The sequence below is a fragment of the Mus caroli genome, unplaced genomic scaffold (assembly GCF_978045245.1).
Source record: "Mus caroli unplaced genomic scaffold, Mus_caroli_1 scaffold_6, whole genome shotgun sequence".
NCBI classification, from domain to species: domain Eukaryota; kingdom Metazoa; phylum Chordata; class Mammalia; order Rodentia; family Muridae; genus Mus; species Mus caroli.
Window position 1 is genome coordinate 534,199 of NW_028227261.1, and position 23,722 is coordinate 557,920.

A 23,722-nucleotide genomic window follows, 5' to 3' on the forward strand; every position below is an offset into this window, starting at 1 on the left:
GGACCAGGCCAAGCCTCTCCCCACTATGGACCCACCACCCCTGGCCCCAGCACCTCTGAGAGCCTGCCTTTGTGTCCTGCTCACTGTGGAGACCAGGCTGCTGTCCCTGAAGCCCAGAGGCCAGCCCCACCCCAGCCCCCACCCAACCCCCTTTATAAAAAGAAGAGACAGCACCTTCCACTGGATTTGCCTGCTGGCCACAGCCCAGCTGGCCACAGCCCAGCATACCCTGGGCCTGAGGCCGCAGTCCCGTCTTGCCAGCTGGGCGTCCACGAGGTCCCTTTACATGTGCACAGCAGCCCCGAGTCCTGGGCACTCACAGGTGCCGTGGGCTGGGGTGGCCGTTGTGGTAGAGCTTCTGCTTCACGTGCACCATGTTCCCTGTAGGCTCCTCGAAGGGCCTGTGTGGCCGCCGGCCCAGCTCCCGCAGGCTGCACAGCTTGGGCAGCCAGGTCCACGAGCCATCTGCAGGGGGACAGGGCAGTCAGGTGGCCGGGCTGGGCCAGAAGTGGTGCCCGCAGCAGCGCGAGGCACTCACCATAGCGCCGACCAGCCCTCCAGGCGCGTACAGCACAGTGCAGAACACCATCCATCCACACCAGGAACCAGCTGATGCAGAAGCCCAGCAGCAGGCCCAGCATAAGGTCGATCTCCTGCTTGGTCACATTGTCTGTCACAAAGTAGTTCTCAGAGGCGTCCACCACCGACTGGTCCCCGTCGTATGGGATCACGTAGTGGATGTGGTGCCTGGGGGCGGCAGGGTGGGCTGGCACCTCTCCTGCCAACCCTGGCCCAGCCTTCCCCAGGTCCGTGCTGGGCTGGCTAGGGGACCCAAAGTGGATGGCTTGATTCCTATGGGCCACCCTGGGAAGTTCTCTGAAGCAATCCCTGTGTGCTGGGTTGGGAGGGGAAACAGCACCCCCAGGCCCAGATCAGGTCACCTGGCAGAACTGCAGGGAAAGGTGGAGACAGTAGCCCTGGAGATCAGGAGCGAGGTTCAAGGAGGGTAGGAATGGCTGGGATGAATGTCCACCCAATACCCCATCCTTCCAACGGTACCTGTAGCAGGTTTCACATTCACCTACTGGCCCTGAGGGGCTAACAAGGTCTTAGCACAGCCAAATGACCAAGGCGCCCCAGGCATGCTCATTGGCCTCTACATGATACTCTCAGGAGGCCAGTTACAAGACCAGTGATTGTTCTTGTTCCCCTGACACAGTCACTGCCTTGGGCCTCTGGATTTCAATATCTACCTTATGCCCATTCTGCCAGAGGTTTGAGGGATCTTTCTTCTACCCACATTTATGTCCCCCACAGATCACATGCCTGTCATACACTTACTATTCTTATAATGGGCTGTTTCCAGCTATTCAAGTCCAAGCTAGACAGGTTTTAGAGCCCTCTCCTAGGTATAAGCCCTGATCTCTGTGCCTCTTTGCTTTCCTGTCCTAGCTGGCTTCTTGGAACTGCCCATTGCTTTCATGCCCTCGATCACCTCTGCTTACACTAGAGTTCCCACATGGTTCCCGCCAGCTGCTCATCCCCCTTTCAGAGCTGTTTGAACACCCCTTCAGGAAGTCCTTCTATCCTGTTCCAGGAGGAGTGAGCCACCTGATGGTCCACTCCACAAAGCCAGCAGTCTGCATGTCGGGATCCACTGGTCTGGATACGAAGGGTGCCATGGGATCACATGCTTTGCATCTCTCATCTTCCTGACAGTTGCAGGGGCTGACTGGGCTTCTGCTGAGCCTGCCTTTCTTGGCCCACCCACTTTCAGAGCCACTAGTGGGTAGGCCTTTCCACTGCCCACCATGTCTGCTAAGAGCTCCAGCTGCCTGTGAATCTCCACGTGGGATCTACAGACACCTCAAATGTATGCTGAAAATAGCTTCTCGCTTCCTAAACTTGCACCCCTTCCTCCTCTCAGTGAGAGGCTGGAACCTGTGTCTGCCTGTAGCAGACGTTCAGCCATTCCCCAGTTTAAAACTCTTCCTCTCTCTCTGGGCCCAATAAGAGACACATGGATGTTTCTTCACAGTGGAGTTGGTATTTTTAAACCTGAACCCAGGTGAGCAGGGATTGGGAGGAGCAGCAGTGAGACTTCTCAGATCCCCTGAGGGCTAACTCTGTGGTCTACAGTTTGGCCAATCCCACTGGGCAAAGCTCAGGCTGCCAGCTCTCAGTTGGTCACTGGAGCTACCATGACTGACACCCAGCAGCCATCACTTGCTCATAAGCAGCCACTGCCACCATGATGAATGGATGCTATTGATCCTGGCACAGAAAGTATTGCTGACCAGGCCCTGGGGGAGATAGTGTTTCCACACCATCAGGGACTGCCAGGCACTGGTGGGACTAGGTCAACCTGGGAACCTTCCTCTGAACTGTCCCCAACAGAGCTGTTCCAGGAAACAGAAAGAAGCTAGATGGATTCTAGGTAGCCTACGAGTAGAGCGATGTGAGGCCCCAGCCACCCTGTGGCCTAAGGAATCCAGGGGTTAAAGGCCCTGTGCCCTTACAGTTAACTTGGATATCTAGAATGCTTCCTCCCCTGGCCTGGCTCTTCCTAATTCTATACCAAGCTCCTGAAGGCAGGGGCTCAGGTCTTCCAAATGAAAGCAAGATGTGTTGTGTACAAAATGAATGTCTTTGACGTGTTCTACCTTCATGACACATGCTGCCATGTGTCCACTTGAGATCCAATGTGTATACACGTTGTCCGCATGCACAGGACATAGCATGTATACTGTGAACATGGGCCCCACAAGCCCCACACCCATGCACTGTGCACACTTTGGGTATGAGTATGGTGCGTTACACATAGATGCACATTCACTCAGCTTTGAACCAGCCACCCTTTCTGTGGGGATGCTGTCATGTGCACAGATCTGTGTGTACACACAAATGCTGCCTGCTGTTGTGCTCTGTTCAGAACATTAGTTTACATACATGTCTTCTGTCTAAAATTCTGCAAATAGCCATGTACAAGGCAGACACGTGTGTACGGTTATTCTACAAAGTGTGTACACATAGGCAAACTGTCAACACCACATGTGCACATGGTATGTGTACAGTTTCCCCATTTGCAAACTAATCTTGTCACTGCACCCACACTGAGATGTTCTGACATTCTCCCTGAGCACACTGAAATGTATATTGTTTTATATACATGTACTTTGCATACACGTATATGTAATCAATATACAAAAGTGCTTTGTACAACGAATTTACATACCATGTATGTAGAGTTGTGTACAAAGCACATACATGTAGAGAGACACACGCAGAAACACTGTCTACATGATGTGGCTCTCCACATTTTTGCACACACAAGCCTTACTTCAGGTTCCACTCTACAGGTGTCTGTTTACATGGGTCCACAAGTACTTGGGATGCTACATGAGATACGCATATATAAACTGTGTAAATATACTCTAAAAACACACCCTCCGTGCTCTGGTGAACATTCAGTGTGCTGTCATGAACAGCACTTCATCAACCACCACCTTACAATAGTCCCGTATGTAGCATCTATTCCCAGTGTTCATGGCCCCAGTGGCTGGGCCCAGTATGCACATACTATCTTGGAAAGGCTTCAGAACTCACCTACAGACGTGGCCTGGGAACAGCAGCGCTAACCTCATGCCTTTTCTGAGCCCTCTGATGTATCAGACAGACAGACAGACGGTGTGCACCAAGCTGGAGCACAGGGCTCGCTAGGAATGTGTGACCACACAGCAAATTTTCCTACCATGTCCAATGCATGTGAGAGTCCTGTATATCCACCTTCTACTTACTGTAACATCCATGATCTGTAACACACTTGCCTGTACCCGTAGCCATATATGCACTTAGGATATATGCAACTGTCAAGACATACCCTACACCCCCGTGTGAAGGAACACCTCTGGAGCCGAAAGATAGGGTAGGATAAGAAACTGAGGTTCTGGGATTCTAGCCCTATTCTTTCCTAGTTGTGTAACCTTGGGGAAGTCTACTCTGTAAAGCCTCCATCCACTTCCTCCTAGTCTGAACAGTAGGGACAACGGTTATCGCATGAGGGCATCTCTGGAATGAGTGCATGCGGATGTTCGAGTGCGCTGTGTACGCACATGTATATGCACAGACAGTACACACATGCGCGGCTCATGAGAAGATGTTTATTTCATACATGGACATACAAACATGCAAGGCCAGAAGACTTCATCACTACACATGCACAGAAGGGGAGGTCCCTGAAGGGTGTGGTGGGTCTCATTGTGACCTTGAGCAAACCCCAGCGTTAGCTACTTCAGCTCCTCCTCTGCACAATAATCATCAGTTGTGGCAGGTGTTCCTCAAGGTAGGCCCTTCCTATCTTGACCTCCTGCTCTTGCCTACCATGGACACAGTAGGCCCAGGAGGAAGACTTGGGTTGTAGGTAAGACTACTGTCCCAGGCTTAACCAGCTTCCTGGCTTCCTCTGTGGACACTACTCAAGGATGCTGCTCTCAGGCCTCCGGGCCCTGGACCAGGAGGCTCCTTGGCCCATAATGCCACCACCAGGCAGCCTTTTCTCTAAAGGAACTGGAGGAAGGAGTTCCTAACAGACTCAGTCATGCTTCCTTTCCCAGGGAGCAGCTGGCTGACCTAGGGTTCCCGTTAGCCACCCCTCCCCCAGCACCTGGCGGGCAGAAGCGGCCCCCATCATTCAGCCAGGCTCTGCGGCCCAGCCTGCTCCGGGCACACCGGCCAAGTGGGGCCCGCTGCACAAGTGTGATCACGCGTGTAGTGCCTAGAGCCGGGGCGCACTCACCGGCCACAGTTGCAGTGGCAGACGCGGTCCTCGCCCCGCAGGTGCGGGAGGATGTAGTTATGGAATCGGTCCAGCAGCGCGTTCATGTCCATCAAGCACGCGATGGCCTGGAAGAGCCCATGACCGGTCAGGGCGAGGAGTGGGCCGGGCCGAAAGGGGTGCCAAGGGGGAGTACTGGACTGCAGGGGTAGGTGGGTGGGTGGGGAAACGCAGGGCAACCAGGGCGAGGGCAGCGCAAGATAGCAGCGAGGGTAGCGCAGGGCAAGCCGCGGAGGGCAGCGCAGGCCGCACGGGCCGGTAAACAAGGAAGCGAGGTGGGGTAGGCGCGCGCGCGGGCGGCAGAAGCAGGGGGCGCGCGCGGGAAGCCCCTCCGCTCACCATCACGATCGACGCCCCCAGAATCATGAAGATCATGGTGTTCGCACTCATGGACATCGGGCGGGGCCGGGCCGGGCCGGAGCGCCGCCCCCCGGCCCCGGTGCCCCTCCCGGCCCCGGCCCGATGCTTAGCCCGCGCCGCCTCCGCAGAGGTCAGCGCTCGCGCGCCGGGCCGCCGCGGACCCCGGGGACAGGCGCGGGCACAGGCAGCAGAGATGTGGGGGCTGATGTGGGGTCGCTCGCCTGTCGCCCGTTGCTGGCAGCCCTCCGCTCCGCCCTCCGGTGCTCCCTGCGCCCGGCTCCCTGCGGTCTGCGCGGCGGCCCCCTCCCTCCTCCCTCTTTCCTCCTCCAGGCTTCTCCCTCCCTCCTTTTCTTCTTCACTATCTCCTCCCTCCTCCTCCTGCCTCCGCCTCCGGGGAGGGACTTCGCCTCCCCGCGCCAGCATCCAGGGGCGAGGTTCTCCACTCCTATCCCTGTGACGCAGGCCGAGACCCCTCCCCTCCGGCCTTGGCTCCACATTCTGCCCCATCTCATCAGTCTTGGCTCTGGTCTCCCTGCCCAGTGCCGCGCTGGACTGGGCCTTGGCCTGGGCCAGGTGGTCGTTTCTGCTCTACTTCTCCAAGTAAGGCCCCTCCTCCTGGTTCTCCGGGTTCCAGAGAGGGACAGGAAGTGTCAGCACCCGCCTCCTCCAGCAAGAAAGTGCCATCAGAGGAGGGGCCTGGAAAGTCAGAGGAGCCAGGGACTAATGACTATGTGAGCAGAGGTAGGAGGGCAAGAGGGTAGGCGATACGGATGCGGAATGGGCCAAGTATGCCATAAAGATCGTGGCAGTTGTGGGAAAGACTAGCCGACTTCTGAGGAGGAAGAGGTGCTGGAACAGTTGCCAGCGTCTATGATCCTCTTGTGGCTGCTGGTCATGCTGGGATTGAGTCCCAAGCCCTTGTGCTGGCCACAGAGCTGACAACATAAGAACCAACCCTGCCCTGTGTTGGAAAGCAGGAAGAGGACAGCTGACCTCCAGCCCCCCAAGTCCAGACCCCACTGTATCTGGAGGTTCCAACAGGAGAAGTTCAGTTGTATGAGCTCACACAGGCCCTGAGATGTTAAGGCACCAGGGTACCGGCCCTACTTCTCAGAAGGGTGCTCTCAGGTATATCACAGGGTTGGACTCAAGGCCCCTTAGTAGTCTTTTCCTCTGCAGGGAGTCAGGCCAGGAATTCAGGACAAATCAAAGACTTCTAGTAGCACCTATTTTGTGGCAATTCCAAGTTTTGGTTTTTTTTTCCCCTTAATAAGACAGCCTGTTGCTTTATTTAGGTTTTTGTACAATTCAGCAGTGGAGAGAAAAGGGCCAACAACAGACACTTGCTGTAGGCTGTAGAGTAAACCATCTTTATTTCTTTTGGTTAAAAACAATGGATTTGAATCTGGCATTTCTGTGTACGTCTCATTCCGTATGTACAGTACATTGATGATGTACACCTAGCAGTAAAAACAAATATCAGAAAGGAAAACACACTGAAAAAGTGGCTTCAACAAAGGTGGCTGTGCAGGGCAGGCCATGCACCAAGCACAGGTGGCTCAGTAGAAGCAGACAGTATGCAGAAAGGCCCGGCCACTCTTCTCCTCGAACTCCTGCAGCAGCTCGTCGATTTCATTCTCCATGTCCTCAGTGTGCTGGATCTGGGAAAAGCACAGCCTTGAGTGAACCCGGGCATTGTGACACACCTTCCCTGACCCTGTCCTCCACTGCTTCTTCACTTCTGCAGGGAACCAGGCTTCAGGATAGCTTCCTCAGTCCTAACAGCTTGTTCCTACCAGACATATACAACATATCACAGGAGTACCCCATATTGGGAGTGGGACAGCTAGATTCAAAGGGAGTTCCAGCCCCAAGGCTGGAACTCAGGTTCTGTTCTCAGGCATCATAGGTACATGAAAGCCTCACCAACCAGTGCTACCCCAAATTTGCAATGAGTGAAGTGAGGCACACAAAGATACCGGCATTTTCCTACAATTGTCCAGTGTAGATGCTGACTATGCTTTGTGCACTGCAGTGTATTAACATCACATCTGGCCTCTACCCTCCAGACACCAATAGCTTCTCCTGGTTGTGAAAACTTAAAAGGTGACAAGGCATTGCCAGTAGTAGTCCCTTGAATAATTTAAGTAAAGAAGGCTGGATGTTAAACACACTGTTCTGGCATGGCTACACAGTCTCCTTGGTCCCAGCCCTTTCTCCAGATCATCAGCCAGACCACAAGGTCAACTGATGGAGCTTCAATAACACTAAGAGTGAAAGCAGTGTGGAGTTTAGCAGGAGTTTGGATCCCCCACACGAACTTCCCCATCAGCCTTCACCTGGTAAGCCAAAAGGACATCAATTCTGCCACAGTCAGCTAATCACAGTTCTTAAGGGCAAAAGTCAGGGAAAGGGGCTGGAGAGATGGCTCAGTGGTTAAGACTGACTGCTCTTCCAGAGGTCCTGAGTTCAATTCCCAGCAACCAAATGGTGGCTTACAACCATCTGTAATGAGATCTGACGCCCTCTTCTGATGTGTCTGAAAACAGTAACAGTGTATTTACATATAATAAATAAATCTTTTTTTTTTTAAAGTCAGGGAAAGGCACAAGGACCTTCCCAAAGTCCCTCCATAGCACCTGAACAATGGAATGCCTCCATACAGCAGCTACACAAGCCTTTAGGAAGCTCCTACAAGATTGCTTTTAGAGATGGATACTTAGATCAAGTGAAGGGACACAGACCCTTATACTGTGGCTGCTATCTCTGAGTCTCCAGACCTATCTTTGACACCACTAGATAAGCTCTTCTAGCCGTTGTCCATCAGAGGAGAAAGTGAAATGTCAGTTGTTCCAGGAGAGGGGCCTGTGACCTGAGAGATGTCATACATCACTTTTATCATGGACAGAAGCACTGGGGGGGAGGGTTTCAAGCCAAAGCATTTGGTCAACTTCTTAGAAAGTGTACTTCTTGGTTTCTACTTGAAATTTAGTATTTGACCAGGATGTGCTTATTTAATTTATAAAAACTTATTTTATTTTTATAAGTTGCTATGAGAAGCCTCAACAAGACCCAGGAGCTTAGACTCACACACTGGCAGAGCTCGCAGATAAGGAATGCTCCCAGAGTGGCCTCTTCATGGTTGTCCTGGATGTCCACATTGACCACATGCACTGGCTGGCAGGTCTCCTGTTCTCTGGAGTTCAGATCTGCTTGGTAAAGAGATATAAATATTATCAGACACCAGGTGGCAGATGTGTCCCAAGTCCAGTCTTACCATACCTGACCCTGAACTCTGCAGACTCTAACTTGAGGTTTGAGCACCCAAACCCAAGAAACTAACATGAGGAATAGCCCCATAACATAGGCTAAGAAACCTAGATAGTGTACTCAACTCAAGCCATCCTATGCCAGTCAGTATTGGCACCAATAGCATGTTATATAAAATGTCAGGCCTAACATAGAAAAAGCAAACATTGAAGGCCACAAGGCTTGAGCTTAGCTGGACATCAGTCTTCTGCTTGCTTCTCACAGGCCGTCCTCCAGATGTCCATACAGGTCAGAGGATGTGGGGGCACCCTCTGTCTCTATCACTATCGCCCAGGGCAGCATAAGTCTACCAGCCTAGTGTTGGTGATACAACCTGAACAGCAGGTCAGGCTCTGTGCACTCACCTTCTACAACCTGGTCATAGACTCTCTCTTCACAAGTGAGGATCAAGTCAAACAGGTCCTTGCAGTTCTGGAACCTTTCTGGACGGGGCTTGATCCTTTTATTTCTGTCCAACATATGTAAAATTCCATTTTGTGTATAGCTGAACGCCAGAGTCAAGGAGCTTTGGATAAAAGACAGTTCACTAACCCTGACCTGTCAATGGCCCCTTGCCTCTAGGGGGTTCCAAGTTGGCCTTTATCAACAGGGGCATCATAGCTCTAGGCCTGAACACAAGCAGGGTCACCACTGCCCTAAAACAGGAAGCACAGGGAAGGTGCTGGTTTCTTAGAGATATCATAATTCCCAAGATAACCCAAACCCACAGAATGGCTCCAGAAAGCCTCGCCATTGTAACTGGAAAGTAGAGGCATGGCAGGGACTGCCTCCTCTCAAGACAGAACAGGCTGCACAGGTGCTTGTTTCTAAGTGTCCAAAGCAGCACAGAGTAGGCCTTAGACTATGGTGGTCCAGGGACTATCTGAGGATAGGCTCTCAATGAGGATAGGGTGGCCCAACTTTGAAAGCCCAGAGGCAGTGGCTCTCCTAGATTTTGTCAGGGCTGATGAGCCTGAGCATAGAGGTACCATCTGGAAGATCCCTCTGGGCTCACCCAGCAGTCTCCCTGCTTTCAGTTGAACCAGAACTTGTTCCTACTAGACCATCAGGGGGAGTTTTCTGGACTTTTTTGTTGCTGGGGTTTAAGAAATGTAGGGAAGCCTGGTAGCACATGTCCTTTTTCCCAGAACTCTGGAGTCAAGATACAGGCAGATCTCACGTTCAAGGCCAGTCTGGTCTACAGAGAGAGTTCTAGGACAACCAAGACTACACAGAGAAGCTCAGTCTTCAAAAACCAAAATTTAAATTAAATGTAAAAAAAAAAATTCAATGAATTTATTTTTCTTTCAGATTTTCTTCCTGCTGTAGCTTAGCTGGATTGGGGCTTTGTCTTTACTGCTGGACTCTAGTGTGAGAATTAAAAAAATAGGCACAGATAAAGAGATTCTTTAACTAGTACTAAAAGCAAAATCAGAGCTGTGGTCAATATGACAGAGGAGGCTATTCAGAGTCAGTCACATGGGGTATGGGACTGATGTCAGGTTATTAGACTTGAACACAGGTGACCTTTCCCACTGAGCCATCTTACTAACATGTCAACTTATTTAAGTTCATAGTGCCTTAAAAATAGCTCCTACATTATTTTAGAACACATTTAAGTTGCCAATCTAAACAGTTTAACTGGAAGATACCTAGGCAGTTCCGTTCCCTGCATCATGGGCTGCTTCTGTGGCTAGGCCCTGGAGCACACTCCTTCCCTGTCTCCTTGCTGCCTACAAGAAGGGCTGCATCCACGCTTATAGAGTCCTTCAAAGGTACAGAAAGAATGAGTTAAGGACCAAACCCTGTGGCTCATATAACTTCTGGGAAAGAGGACAGTGAGTATTAGACCTTTCCTGGGGCAGAGATCCAGTCAAGATCCTGGTACTCAGAATTAGTATTGACTCCAAGGAAAGGCTGGAACAGTGAGAAGTCACCTGGATAGAGCTGGGGTTAGTGGGAAAAGACACTTTGCATTCCCCACTACCCAGAGTCAGACCCAAAAGTGTTCCAAGAACTGTGGTCACAGAATGGTCCTGCCTGGGAAGGCCCTGTCATGGTTTCCACCACATGTATGCACTTCTTGCCTGGACAGAGACTACTTTTAAGTGAGTACATTCAGTAAAGAGCTAGCTGTTTAACAAAGGCTGGGGAACATTAATCATGCCAGCACCTAAACTGAACTTGACACCTTTTTCTTTGGTGGTGGTCGGGGTTGGTGATGAGGTTCAAGACAGGGATTTTCTGTGTAGCCCTGGCTGTCCTGGAACTAACTCTGTAGACCAGGCTGGCCTCAAAGGCAGAGATCCACCTGCCTCTGCCTCCCAAGTGCTGGGATTTAAGGCACACACCACTACCCAGAGAACGTGACACTTGTAACTCTGACCACCAGTCTAGAAGGAGTTCAGAGACCAGGCTAGACTGTGTGGGTGACATAGAAAGCATAGCCCACTTTCCCAGAGTTCCCTTTCTTTGTTGCCCTATTTTTGTCAACCTTACTGAGCAGCCAGTTAGCTGGGCAACTTCAAGAGTCCCGAGCTTAAGCAAAGGCTTGGGCTGATGCTCACTTTCCCAAGCCCCGGGCTTCCCAGCAAAGTGTTCTAGGAGCCAGGGATGCAGGTGTCAAGTTGGCTATGCCTCCTGGTTCCAATTAGCCAGCACATGGAGTGAGATTCCTAAAAGCTGAAGGGTGTGCTATGGCCAATTGCTGGCTTTCTCTTGAATGAGGAGCCACTCCCACCAACCCTGGATTCCCTTACTTGTTCCTGTTGGCCTTCTGAGGAGCCTTCTCTGGAGACTGACAGAGGAACAAGGCTCATTCAGGGTTCACACTGAGGGCCCCCAAAAGACCTGGAATGTTGTCTCACAACAGAAGCACAATTCAGAATCATTTTAAAACATCTCGATTTACCATCACACAAACAATTCAAGTTGCTTTCCTTGTAGAGTATACAATTTCTTAATACCACATGATATGACAGGATGGATAAAGGAGAACTAGGAACAGTGGATCTGGGATTCCTGGTGGACATCTGTAATCCTAGCACAGGGTTATGAGGAGGCCAACTTCAGCTACACAAGTCTGAGGGAAGCCTGAGCTACGTGAAACCTTGCCTCAAAACAGAGAGATGGGTTAGCAGTTAGTACTTCCATGCTGGGCGTGGTGGCGCACGCCTTTAATCCCAGCACTCGGGAGGCAGAGGCAGGCAGATTTCTGAGTTCAAGGCCAGCCTGCTCTACCAAGTGAGTTCCAGGACAGCCAGGGCTATCCTGACAGAGAAACCCTGTCTTGAAAAACCAAAAAAAAAAAAAAAAAAGAAAAAAAGAAAAAAAAGAGTACTTCCCACCGTTCCAGGACTCCAGTTCCCAGCGCTCACATCAGAAAACGTAACACTTTTAACACCAATTTCAGGGGATCTGATGCCCTTTCCTGTCTTTTCAGGCATCCACATCCTTAGAAAATGAAATCTTAACTATAATATGGTATGGTGAATTATGCTTATTAATGTACCACTTAGAAAGCTGAGGCGGAAGAATTGCCATTGTCCAAAGGCAGCCTGGGCTAGATAGTGAATTCTAAGCCAGGCAGGCTTAGAATGAGATCCCAGTCTCAAAAGACCAAAGAAAAAGGAAATATGGGGTAATCATAAGCGATTTCCTTTAGTCCCCACATGTACAGAACTTAATGACATACTGTCATGTCCTGGGCTGCCTGTAGGGTCATGAAGCTGAGAAGGGCTGGCATCTTACTGACCTGCTTCTAGATCATGCAGCACCTTCCTCTTGGGATTAGATACGCATTCATCCTCATAGGATTTGAGGTTTTACAGGTGGTGTCCTAATCCTGTATTTACTAATTAAGCAATTCCCCAAAGAGAAGCTACTTCCACAGCTGAGTTCATGGACACCAAGCACAGGTTCTTCATATAGAGGTACCAGCTGTCCTATTATGTGGGAGCAGAATCAGGCATCCTCAGCTACACACAAAAGGATGCATGTTTATGTTTTCCCTAGAGCTCAGGGCTTTTTGACAGAACACCCTATGGAGAAAGGCCAGACCAGTGAGACGCATAGGCAGGCTCTCACTATCAAGGTCAACTGAGGGTGAGGCCAGCCACCAGCTGGAGCCTCAGCAGTAGAAATGGTTTCAGAAACTTCAGCCACCCAAGGCAAGGGTGAGCAGCTTCCTGGAAAAAGGAAAAGCGTGGATAGGGCAGGAACTGCTTAAGAGCCAGCCACTTACTGATCTGTGGCTCTCCACTGCAAACAGCACTGCTACCCTGCCTTCTTGGCTACTTTCACAAAATGCTGGGGCTGAAGAGATGGCTCAGTGGTTAAGAGCACCAAATGCTCTCCCAGAGGTCCTGAGTTCAAATCCCAACAACCACATGGTGGCTCACAACCATCTGTAATGGGATCTGATTCCCTCTTCTGGTGTGTTTGAAGAAAGCTACAGTGTACTCATAATACATAAAATAAATAAAATCTTATGCCTGGCAGTGGTGGCACACGCCTTTAATCCCAGCACTTGGGAGGCAGAGGCAGGCAGATTTCTGAGTTCGAGGCCAGAGTGAGTTTCAGGACAGCCAGGGCTACGCAGAGAAACCCTGTCTGGAAAAACAAACAAACAAAAAACCCAAAAAACAACAACAAAATACCTGTATCTGTTGTGAGGAGTTACACAGATCCTCAGCACCCTACAGCTACAGGGCCTCTCAGCCGCCTCTTATTGAGCTACCTTCTGGCTGAACTTCCTAGGTTGAGTCAGGCCCTGGCTCCTGTTATGGATAAATCTTCACATAAACCTCTCAAACACAGATTTCACCCATCCTGCTGTTCAGAAGCTAGCCAAGGGGCCAGCACTAATCAGGCCTCATCTCCCCAGAAACATAACCAAATTTAAGACAAGCTTGACTCAGAACACCATGGCAATGTTACCTGAGACAGGACCTGGGTAGAAACAGAATCCTGAGTGGCTCTCAACCTTGGTGCCCTCTGCACTGTCCTGGCACCCCCAAGTCACGAGTATCCTCTCAGTCATAGAGATGCAGTTAGGGAATGGTGTTGTGCAGAGGGGCAGTTGCAGGACTCCCAGGCCCTCAAAGAAACAGAAGGCAGGCACTGGACAGGGCACCAAGTTCTCTTCAATGAATTAATGAATCATGGTTTCATTAACAGCCTTGAAAACTTGAACAGGTCCAGCCTCATCTCAGAGTGCTCACTAAACAGTCACACATTCTTTAGAAGTTTAGTGTCTTCAGCACTAAGAGCCCATGACTTTAGCGGACAAGTGTACTAGCCACCATCCTTTAAACTCATGGTTTTTACATTTTCTGGCTAAGTTACAAACTCTTTTGTGTTAATAGGCCAGAACACCTCAGGTGGTGTGCACACATGCACCAACAGGCTAGAACACTTCAGGTGGTGTGCACACATGCACCAACAGGCCAGAACACCTCAGCTGTGTGCACACATGCACCAACAGGCCAGAACACCTCAGCTGGTGTTGCTCAGGCGCTGCCACCTGTTTGGTTTTTGAAAGGATCTCATCACTGGCCAGAAACTCACCGCCAAGCTGACTGGCCATTGAGTCCCCAGGATTCACTTGTCACTTAGTCCTCAGCACAGGAATTACAAGTGCATCTTGCTCAGCTTTTATTACATGGGTTCTGGGGACTCAATTCAGGTCTTCAAACATTTTACTGATGGCTATCATCCTGCTCACCACCTTCTGAGACAGCATCTTGCTGTGTAATCCACAGTGACCTCCAATCTTCTTGTCTCAGCCTCCTAAATGGTTAAGTTACATGTGTGCACCATCATACTCAACAACAATCATAAACTATGTCTGCAGGTCTGTGTCATGCTAGCTGTTTGATGTTCCTGCATTTACAGGCTGGACCAGAGAAGCTGCAACTACCTTTCCATTTCTTAGAATGATTAATTAGGTTTTCTTCTCTTTGTTTTTTTCCTTCCTTCCTTTTTTAAAGACAGGGGTTTTTTCTGTGTAGTCCTGGCACTTGCTCTGTAGACCATGCTGGTCGAACTCAAGAGATCCACTTGCCTCTGCCCCCAGAGTGCTGGGATTAAAGGTGGGCACCACCACTGCAGCTGCCCTGCTAAAGCACAATTTTTGAGAGGAAACTCAAGTCTCAACTTGGAGATTCCCAAAGGCACAACTCAGAAATGGCTATTCACTACCTGTGAATACATTTAAAAATGTTGTATGTGGATGTGTCAAATGTGTGCGTGCACTGGTGCACATGTCAGTGTGCATCGGACAGTCAAAGGATATCTTGCATGAGTCAGCTCTTTCCTTCCAGGATGGGGCATTGAACACAGTTGTCTTTTCCTGCTAAGCTGGCTGTCTGGCCCCGTGACTATATTATTTTGTTGTTGTTCTTTTGGCTTTGTTTTGTTTTTCGAGATGGGGTTTTTTGTGTATCCGTGGCTGTCCTGAAACTAGCTCTGTAAGCCAGGCTGGGCTCTAACTCATAGAGCACCTGTGCCTCCTGAGTGCTGGGATTAAAGGTGTGTGCTACTACCACCCGGCCTGTGACTACACTTTAACAAACCTTCTAGGGCAGTGGTTTTCAACCTTCCTAATACTGTGGCAACCCTTTAATACAGTTTTTTAATGTTGTGGTAAACCTCAACCATTTTGTTGCTACTTCCTATCTGTAATTTTGCTACTGCTATGAATCAAAATGTGGGTATCTGATATGCAGCTCCCAACAGGTTGAAAACCACTATTCTGGGTCTTACATGTCTATACGTATCATCAGACTTACTATGCCACATTAAACCAAAACTCATGAACTATAAACAGTAAAAAAGGAAGAACTTACTGCTATGAGACAAGGCTCACTGTTGTGTCTTGATGTAAAGGGAGCTGATCAAGTCATTTAGTGGGAACTTTGGCATAGTGAGTTCAGGCTAGTTAAATGCCCAGATCCCCAGGGATGACTAAAGCACCCAGGTTCAATGTCTCACTCTTAGCATCCCATAAACAATGTCTATTGGAGAATAGTGGTAGCAGAGTCTACTTGGCTAAAGGGAACTAGCAGGAAATATGAACAGTACTACTGTTAGTCAAAAGTTACTTTGGTAACCACTAAACCCAGGCACTATTGCAGATGCCAACAAGATTTTGCTGACAGGAGCCTGATATAGCTGTCTCCTGAGAGGCTCTGACAGTGCCTGGCAAATACAGAAGTGGATGCTCACAGTCATCCATTGGACGGAGCACAGGATCCCCCATGAAGGAGCTAGAGAAAGTACCCAAGGAGCTGAAGGAGTCTGCAGCCCTATAGGAGGAACAATATGAACTAACCAGTACCCCCAGAGCTCCCTGGGACTAAACCACCAATCAAAGAAAACACATGGTGGGACTCGTGCCTCTAGCTGCATATGTAGCAGATGACGGCCTAGTCAGTCATCATTGGGAGGAGAGGCCCTTGGTATTGTGAAGGTTCTATGCCCCAGTATAGGGGAATGCCAGGGCCAGGAAGCAGGAGTGGGGAGCAGGGGGAGGAGAGAGGGGATAGAGGATTTTCAGAGAAGAAATTAGGAAAGGGGATAACATTTGAAATGTAAATAAAGAAAATATCTAGGGGCTGGTGAGATGGCTCAGTGGGTAAGAGCACCCGACTGCTCTTCCGAAGGTCCAGAGTTCAAATCCCAGCAACCACATGGTGGCTCACAACCATCGTAACGAGATCTGGCGCCCTCTTCTGGAGTGTCTGAAGATAGCTACAGTGAACTTACATATAATAAATAAATAAATCTTTAAAAAAAAAAAGAAAATATCTAATAAAAAAAAAGTTACTTTGGTAGAAAAGGAAAAAAATTAGATAAATACAACTTTCAGGAAGAATGTTCATTCCAAGCATGTGGCTTCAGTCTTAGAAGCTGTCAGGTGTCCTAGGACACAGCCTGAGAGTTGAAGATCTCACACGCACCAAAGATGGCAGAACACAGGCCAAACCAGAGGTGTTGTTAACAACTTATCACAAAATTTCAAGTGATGGCAAAATTGCTGTTAGGCTCAAACCAAGTGGAAAGTAGGCTTGCTTGAATACATCCTGTGCACTATACACTATTCCAACAAAACACTTCCCACACTCAGTCTTCTAAAGTCTACCTTCTGAACTGAATCCCTAGGATAATTAATGCTCAATGAACTGTGTATTACAAGGTCTCCAAGCACAACTGGGCTATTAAATGGGAAGGAGGCTCCTAGTCTAGAGGACTGAGATGGCCAGGGGTTCTTGCCTGAATTGGGCACCGAGGACTTTTGATGATCACAAGAACAGAGATATATGCAACTACAGAGAACTAATGTTGGACTGAGATTTACTTCTGTGGACAAGTCTGAATTCAGGTATATCAAGGGTAAGCAAAAAGCCCGGGGCCACCTGTATTTCCAGCAGCCTGCTTTTCACACTTGCCCATACAGAACTGACTGAAGCCCAGCTTGGTTTTTTGTTTGTTTAGATTTTTTGCCAATTACTTAATATTTTCACTTCTTTGGGGTAATTATAAGACTAGAGTGTAACACAAGGTCAGGACAAGGCATGGCTATCTGCACCTATCCCACCACAGAGATGTTGAGTCTCTCAGCCATTCTCAGGGCACCTCCATTCCTCAGTATTGCAGCAGGAGACTTATATTCCCAGGATGGGATACCGCTTGACCCATACCTGGACCCTTCCTGAAATAGGGGTTGAGGAGAGAGCTTCTCTGGGTTTCTAGGATAAGCCCAGGAAACCCAGGGAAAGTTCTTACTTGGAAGGATGACTTCATGTAGGTGATTAGGTGACTGGCTAGCAGGAGCTTCTCACTCACTGGTACAGGCAGGGAAGCAACCAAAGGAGAAACCCAGGAGTATTTATTACATCTAGACATTTGCATGTCCACAGAAAACCTTGGCCAATCAGCTTAGATAAACCTGATTAATAAGAAGCAGATAAACCAGGTGTGGTGGTACACGCCTTTAATCCCAGCACTCAGGAGGCAGAGGCAGGCAGATTTCTGAGTTCGAGGCCAGCCTGGTCTACAGAATGAGTTCCAGGACAGCCAGGACTATATAGAGAAACCCTGCCTTGGAAAAAAAAAAACAAAAACAAACAAACAAAAAAGGCAGCAGATAAACAGCCTGTTAGACAGTTACATGTCAGCCCTGTCCTAGAACATATAGGAGATACAATCGGTATTTTAGAAAAATTAAATGAGCTATTTATTTGGCAACACACACAATTTTTAAAACTTCATTAAAAAAGTATAGCTAGAGGGAAGCTGGAGAGATGGCTCAGCAGTTAAGAGCACTAGCTACTCTTCCATAGGCCTTGAGTTCAATTCCTAGGAACCACATGGTTGCTCACAACTATACTGAGATCTGATGCCCCTTTCCAGCATTCAGGTGTAGAGTGTCATATGCATAAAACACCTCTAATCCCAGCACTTGGGAGGCAGAGGCATGTACACAGATCTCTATGAGTTTGAGGCCAAGTTTGGTCCACAGAGTGAGTTCTAGGACAGCTAAAGATACACAGAGAAACCCTGTCTCAAAAACAAAACAATAACAACACCACCCACAAATAAATATTAAATAAATCTGGGGAGGGAAAAAAAGAGCTGCCAACTAGATGAAAATAGAGACACAACTGAAAATCACTGTCAGGGTTGGCCTGCTAGGCTGGCACCACACACTACTGAAGGGAACACGGCCATGACATGTGACAACAGCATGGTTAGTGGGAAACCATGACTACTGTGTTTGCACAGCAGGGCACATTCCCAGGAGGAAGAAATATGGTGACTGCCCATGATTCCTATCCTACACTCAACAAAAGCAAGATAAACATAAGCTTCACTTGAAAGTAGAGATTAGTAAAACCTTCAAAAACCAAGTTTCCAGAAAAACCTCACTGGTTCAAGGTAGCAAATCAATGGTATGAAGGGCTACAGAGAAAGGAAGGACATTCTCATGGCTCTTGTGTTGATCAATGGTCTTCAGCGTGAGGACTGTATTAAAGTCACTTTTGCATCATGATCAAATATCTGCAAGAAAAAAACCAGTTTGGCAAAGATACCTGGCTCATAGTTTGAGATGTCATTCAATCCTGAGGAGGAGGGTATTCCAGGACAGGGTGGTTTATGTTAGGAAGCAGAGAAAGAGGGATGCAGGAAGGGACTAGTGTAAGATATAATCCCAATGGGCTGGAGGTGGCTCAGCAGTTAAGAGAAAGGGCAGTTTTTAAGAGGATTTGGACTTGACTCTCAGCACCCTCAGGGTGGCTCACAGTAGTCCATTAACTCCAGTTCCAGAAGATTTGGCATGCGCTTCTTAAACCCCCTCAGGCACCAGGTACACACATGGTGCACAGACATAGATTCCAGCAAAACACTCATACATGCAACAATATGGTGGCTCACAACCATCTATACTGGGATCTGGTGCCCTCTTCTGGCATGCAGGTGTATATGCAGAGAGAGCACTCTTAAAAAGCTAAATTGGCCGGGTGGTGGTGGTGGCAGCACGCACACATTTAATCCCAGCACTTGGGAGGCAGAGGCAGGTGGATTTCTGAGTTCGAGGCCAGCCTGGTCTACAGAGTGAGTTCCAGGACAGCCAGGGTCACACAGTGAAACCGTGTCTCAAAAAACTAAAAAAAAAAAATTCATAGAAAAAATTTTAAAAGGTATGCTGTTTATGACTTACTGCTTCTAATGCCCCACTGAAACCCATATAGGTTAGGAGAGAATCATTTCCAGTTGTCCTGACTTTAACATGGCATGCTGTATGTCCACCCGCCATTATTCATACAAACAATAAAATTTTAAATAGAAAAAAAAAAAGGGACACACTCACAGACATACCCAGAGCTACGTTTTTACTAATCTCCTAAATGTGTCTCATCCAATCAATGACAAGAATAACTATCAGAAGGCCAAATCTCGTAATTTTCTATCTCAGAAACCATTTTTCAAGGAAAAAGAATGTACAGTAATAAAAGACTGAGGATGAACACTAAATAAAATGGACAGCTAAAATATATTCTAAACTCAAAAGGTGATTCCAAGATCCCAAAGATAAATCCAAGCATACTAGAGAGAGCAGACTTACAGGTCCACTTTACAACATATATGCAAGTTTCAGGAAGAGTAGTAACTACGTCCTGTAGTGTCTTATGAACAGTTCATGGCCTCCGCATTAGCAATGGGGAGCAGAGGCAGGAGCAAGAGCAGGGCGCGCTTCCCGGCGAGTGTTTGTTCTGACCCACTTCCTTAATCTCTTGATAGTTCACTGGTAAGACTGACCATTCCCCATGAACAAAAATCAGATCATATCACCAACATTGTTCCAGGTACATCTGACACTGATAAACAGAACTAATAGGCTCCTCTTAATGAAATTAAAAAACAACAAAAAACAAAACCACCTAAATGAAGATTTAAGACAGGGTCTTGCTTATTTAACACAGGCTGGCCTTAAACTCAACCTGAACCTTCTAAATACTGGGAAAATAGGTTATGTGACACTATATCTACCACTTTCTTTCATTTTTGTTTCTTGACAGGGTTTCTCTGTGTGGCCCTGGCTGTCCTGGAACTCACTTTGTAGACCAGGCTGGCCTTGAACTAGGAAATCCACCAGCCTCTGCCTCCCGAGTGCTGGGATTAAAGGCGTGCAACACCACTGCTCGGCTCTTTCATTTTTAAGAAAGGGAAATCGTCTGTTATCCAGGTAGACCCTGCATTGGCAAGCTCCTCCTGGTCATCCTCCTGCCTCACTGCACAGAGCAGCTTAGATGGTGGTACATGACCACCATATCTGGTTTCAAAGACAGAATCTGTAGAAATCAGGTGAACTGAGAATTCCTATCACTGATCTAGGCATGTGCATGTTTCTTTTTTAACTATTATGTTTGCTGCCCAAGTGTTAGGATTTCAGGTGGCTGCTACTCTGCTCAGCTTATATGTTTTAATTCACTTACCAGAATGTCATCACGTGGCACACATGAAGAAACTCAGGTCCTAGCTACACAGAGAATAGAAAACATGGCAGAGTAATCGCTTTGGCAGCACATACACTAAAACTGGAATGGTACAGATTAGCATGGTCCCTGTGCAAGGATGACATGCAAACCCATGAACCGTCCCATATTTTTTAGCCTGCCTCTGGATCCTGTTCCCCTAACTGGGCCACCTTGTCTGGCCTCAGTGGGAGAGGATGTGCTTGGGGGTTGTGGGGGTGATACCCAGAGGGGGGCTCTCCCTTCTCAGAGGAGAAAGGGGAAGGGTACTGGGAGAATGGGGGGGGGGTGTCAATATTGAGATATAAAGTAAATAAATAAATTTTTTTTTAAAAAGTATGTCAGAGGTGGTCTAGGGCCACGAGGCCCCCCAGTCCTAATCAAGAATCTTTTCCTCCTTGAAAATATAAAGAGTGCTTTCACCTTTGAGTTACATCTTAAAGTATTCTTTTAGCTTCCACTATAAAAGTATGGCTCTTATGTAAGGGACACTTGCAGGGACACTTACTACTGACTAAGGAACACGATCAGAGTTATTTCCACAGCGAGGAACCACTCCTTTCCCAATTCCCTGTGATGGTCTGCCCTGGAACAAATGGGTCTCCCATATAGTGATCCTACCTCTATCCCCAACCCCTTCATATAATCCCAACAATGCCCTTATCTAACTTGGCTTGTCTGTAAATTCCCTGGAAGAGACCTTCTTTGGGACAAGGATAATACTGAAAACACAGAAAAGCATTAAGTACATTGTTATGCCTCATTCTGGCCCCACCTAGACCAATATACTTCCTACAGCAAGTAAATAAGTAATAAGCTTCCTGAGGACCAACCAAGAGGTGACCCACCTAGAGGGATCTCGACAGGCAAATACTGAAGACTTATCACCAAGCTACCAACATGGCTACAAGCTACCCTACCTGCCACTCCTGTCCCCAACACATTAAGAGCTCATACATATAGTTCTTTTCTGTATAGTCTGCACATCTTAAGAGGGAGCCACTAACAGTTAAACCATCACCCTATAAAAAATATACCACTCCTAGATGCTGGCCTCCATTCCTTCTAGAGCTACCTAAATAGCTGAAGCCTAATCCTGGTGCTTGTAAAACATATTAAGAGCGACCCTGTCCAGAAACTGGGAAGTCTGTTGGTTTCAATATTAAAATTTATTTTATAATAAAGAGAATATTAACATGTGCATTACTGCATATTTAATCCTGTCACAAAATACAAGAGTATCAAAAATAAACAGTACTAACTGAAGAGAGTTCAAAGGCAGATAAGACCTGGGCATGGTAAAGCATGCCTTTAATCCTAACAGAGGCCAGCCTGTTCTACATAGCAAGTTCTAGGACAAACAGAGATGCATAAGAGATCCTATCTTGAAAACAATCAAAAAAATTTTCAAGGCCAGTCTGGTCTATAGAATGAGTCCCAGGACAGCAGTGCTACCTGGAGAAGTCTAGTCTTGAAAAAAATTAAAAAAAAAAAAAGAAAAAAGAAAGAAAGAAAAAACCCTCAACTTTTTCCTAGAGCCAAGGAAAAACACCAAGCCCCCAAAATCAGAGTTTCTGAGACTTTACGGTACGTAATCTGTCCCTGTGACTCTAAGGGAAAGGAGTATATCACATTTACCAAAGAGGCTCGCTCCAGGAAGAAGCTGTTCTGAGATGCACCCCTCACCCCAAACTTAGGAGCTCTTTGGGAAAGGATGTGAGAGTAACACCTGGCGCCTCTCAACATTCAGAGGAATACTTAACACCCCTCCCCCCCAATTTAGGCTCCTGGCCTTCTGAGTGGGGTGAAGTGTCAGAAGTACTCTCTTACCCCAGGGTGGGTTCAGTGTCACTGTGGTACAGGCCATAGGCACGCTACAACCTCAAACACTCCCAATTGTACCCCAAAAGGCAAGTATGGCTAACAGGAAACACCTGTGTTTCTGACGCAATGTCTGCACTTACCATGGTACAACTGCAGCCTGCAGCTGAGGGAGGACTGGGATGTAGGGTGGGGGTGGCAAAGTTGTGACTACAAGGATTTACATTTTGTTAGAAGGCATTTGGACACTTCAAGCTACCTAATTCCTGTTTGCACTTATATAAACATTTTTGGTTTATTATATTCTTCTTTCTTGAGAAAGTCTCAAGATCATCCCACTTCAACTTCCTGAGTGCGACCTGTGCAGTAATACTCAGAGCATGCTCTTTTCCTTGAGGCCTCCCAGTTACCCAGGTTAGCCATGAACTCCTAGATAAGTGACCTGTTGCTTCAGCTTCTAGAGTAGCTAGGACTCAACACTAGCTTAAAGTTTAGTTTATATTAAAAGGAGTAAGAATATAACTTCAAAAAAAAAAAACAAAACAAAACAAAACAAAAAAGCCGGGCGTGGTGGCGCATGCCTTTAATCCCAGCACTCGGGAGGCAGAGGTAGGCGGATTTCTGAGTTCGAGGCCAGCCTGGTCTACAGTGTGAGTTCCAGGACAGCCAAGGCTACACAGAGAAACCCTGCCTCGAAAAACCAAAAAAAAAAAAAAAAAAAAAGAATATAACTTCAGACTCTTGGGAAGCAGTGCCAGGGCAACATGTTTATGGTTGACCGGTGCTACAGTTTTGTCAAGGCCAGCTTGGGCAATTTAGTGAAACGCTGCCTAAAAACTTAAGAAGTGAAGCTAACAAGTAACCCCAGCAGCCAGGAGGTGGAAGCAGAAGAGATAAGGGGATCTAAGTTGGAGGCCAGCTTTGTCTATACATATTGTTACAAGCCAACCAGGGATACATAGTGGGAACATGTCTCTAAAAAAAGAAAGTTTGTATCAGAAATGATTCAATGGTCGGGAGTGGTGGTGCATGCCTTTAATCCCAGCACTCGGGAGGCAGAGGCAGGCTCAAGGCTAGCCTGTGAGTTCTGGGACAGCCAGAGCTATACAGAGAAACCCTGTCTCTGAAAAAAACAAAAAAAACAAAAAAAAAAGAGAAATGACTCAATAGACAAGTGCTAGGCTAGAAGAGCATGTATAAAACCAGAGGCAGGCAGATTTCTGAGTTCAAGGCCACCAGTGAGTTCCAGGGCAGCCAGGGCTACACAGAGAAACCCTGTCTCGAAAAACAAAAACAAGCAAACAAACAAACAAACAAACAAAAAACCCCAGAGGTCTGATCTCTAAAAGTCCAAGTTGTT

The 23,722-nt window shown here is 47.8% G+C and overlaps 2 protein-coding genes and 1 non-coding gene across 3 annotated transcripts in view; 1 reads left to right on the forward strand and 2 right to left on the reverse strand.

Moving 5' to 3' along the window:
- Positions 1-155: 155 nt before the first annotated feature.
- On the reverse strand, positions 156-5,701 carry Tmem240 (transmembrane protein 240). The gene is made up of 4 exons (XM_021159340.3): positions 5,174-5,701; positions 4,796-4,902; positions 539-747; positions 156-465 (listed from the first exon to the last, which is right to left on the reverse strand). Exons 1-4 carry the CDS (start codon positions 5,699-5,701, stop codon positions 317-319), a joined length of 993 nt encoding a protein of 330 aa, XP_021014999.2. The 3' UTR covers positions 156-316.
- Positions 5,702-6,543: 842 nt separating this feature from the next.
- Ssu72 (SSU72 homolog, RNA polymerase II CTD phosphatase) overlaps positions 6,544-23,722 on the reverse strand; it is a 29,918-nt gene continuing 12,739 nt past the window's right edge. The window contains exons 3-5 of the mRNA XM_021159338.2: positions 8,869-9,008; positions 8,285-8,403; positions 6,544-6,855 (exon numbers count right to left, since the gene is read on the reverse strand). Of these exons, the coding sequence (XP_021014997.1) occupies positions 6,754-6,855; positions 8,285-8,403; positions 8,869-9,008 (361 nt within the window). The 3' untranslated portion in view covers positions 6,544-6,753. The remainder of the gene's footprint in view (positions 6,856-8,284; positions 8,404-8,868; positions 9,009-23,722) is intronic.
- LOC115030915 (U6 spliceosomal RNA) lies at positions 20,575-20,676 on the forward strand. Its single transcript, XR_003836516.1, has one exon. It is a non-coding gene; the product is annotated as a U6 spliceosomal RNA (small nuclear RNA).

Coding starts and splice junctions, on each gene's coding strand:
- Tmem240 (XM_021159340.3), bottom strand. CDS start 5,701: ATGGGGCAGAATGTGGAGCCAAGGCCGGAGGGGAGGGGTCTCGGCCTG. Junction 748..4,795: donor TGCCACTGCAACTGTGGCCG/GTGAGTGCGCCC, acceptor TGCCGCCCCCAG/GCACCACATCCACTACGTGA. Junction 466..538: donor GAGGGCTGGTCGGCGCTATG/GTGAGTGCCTCG, acceptor GTCCCCCTGCAG/ATGGCTCGTGGACCTGGCTG.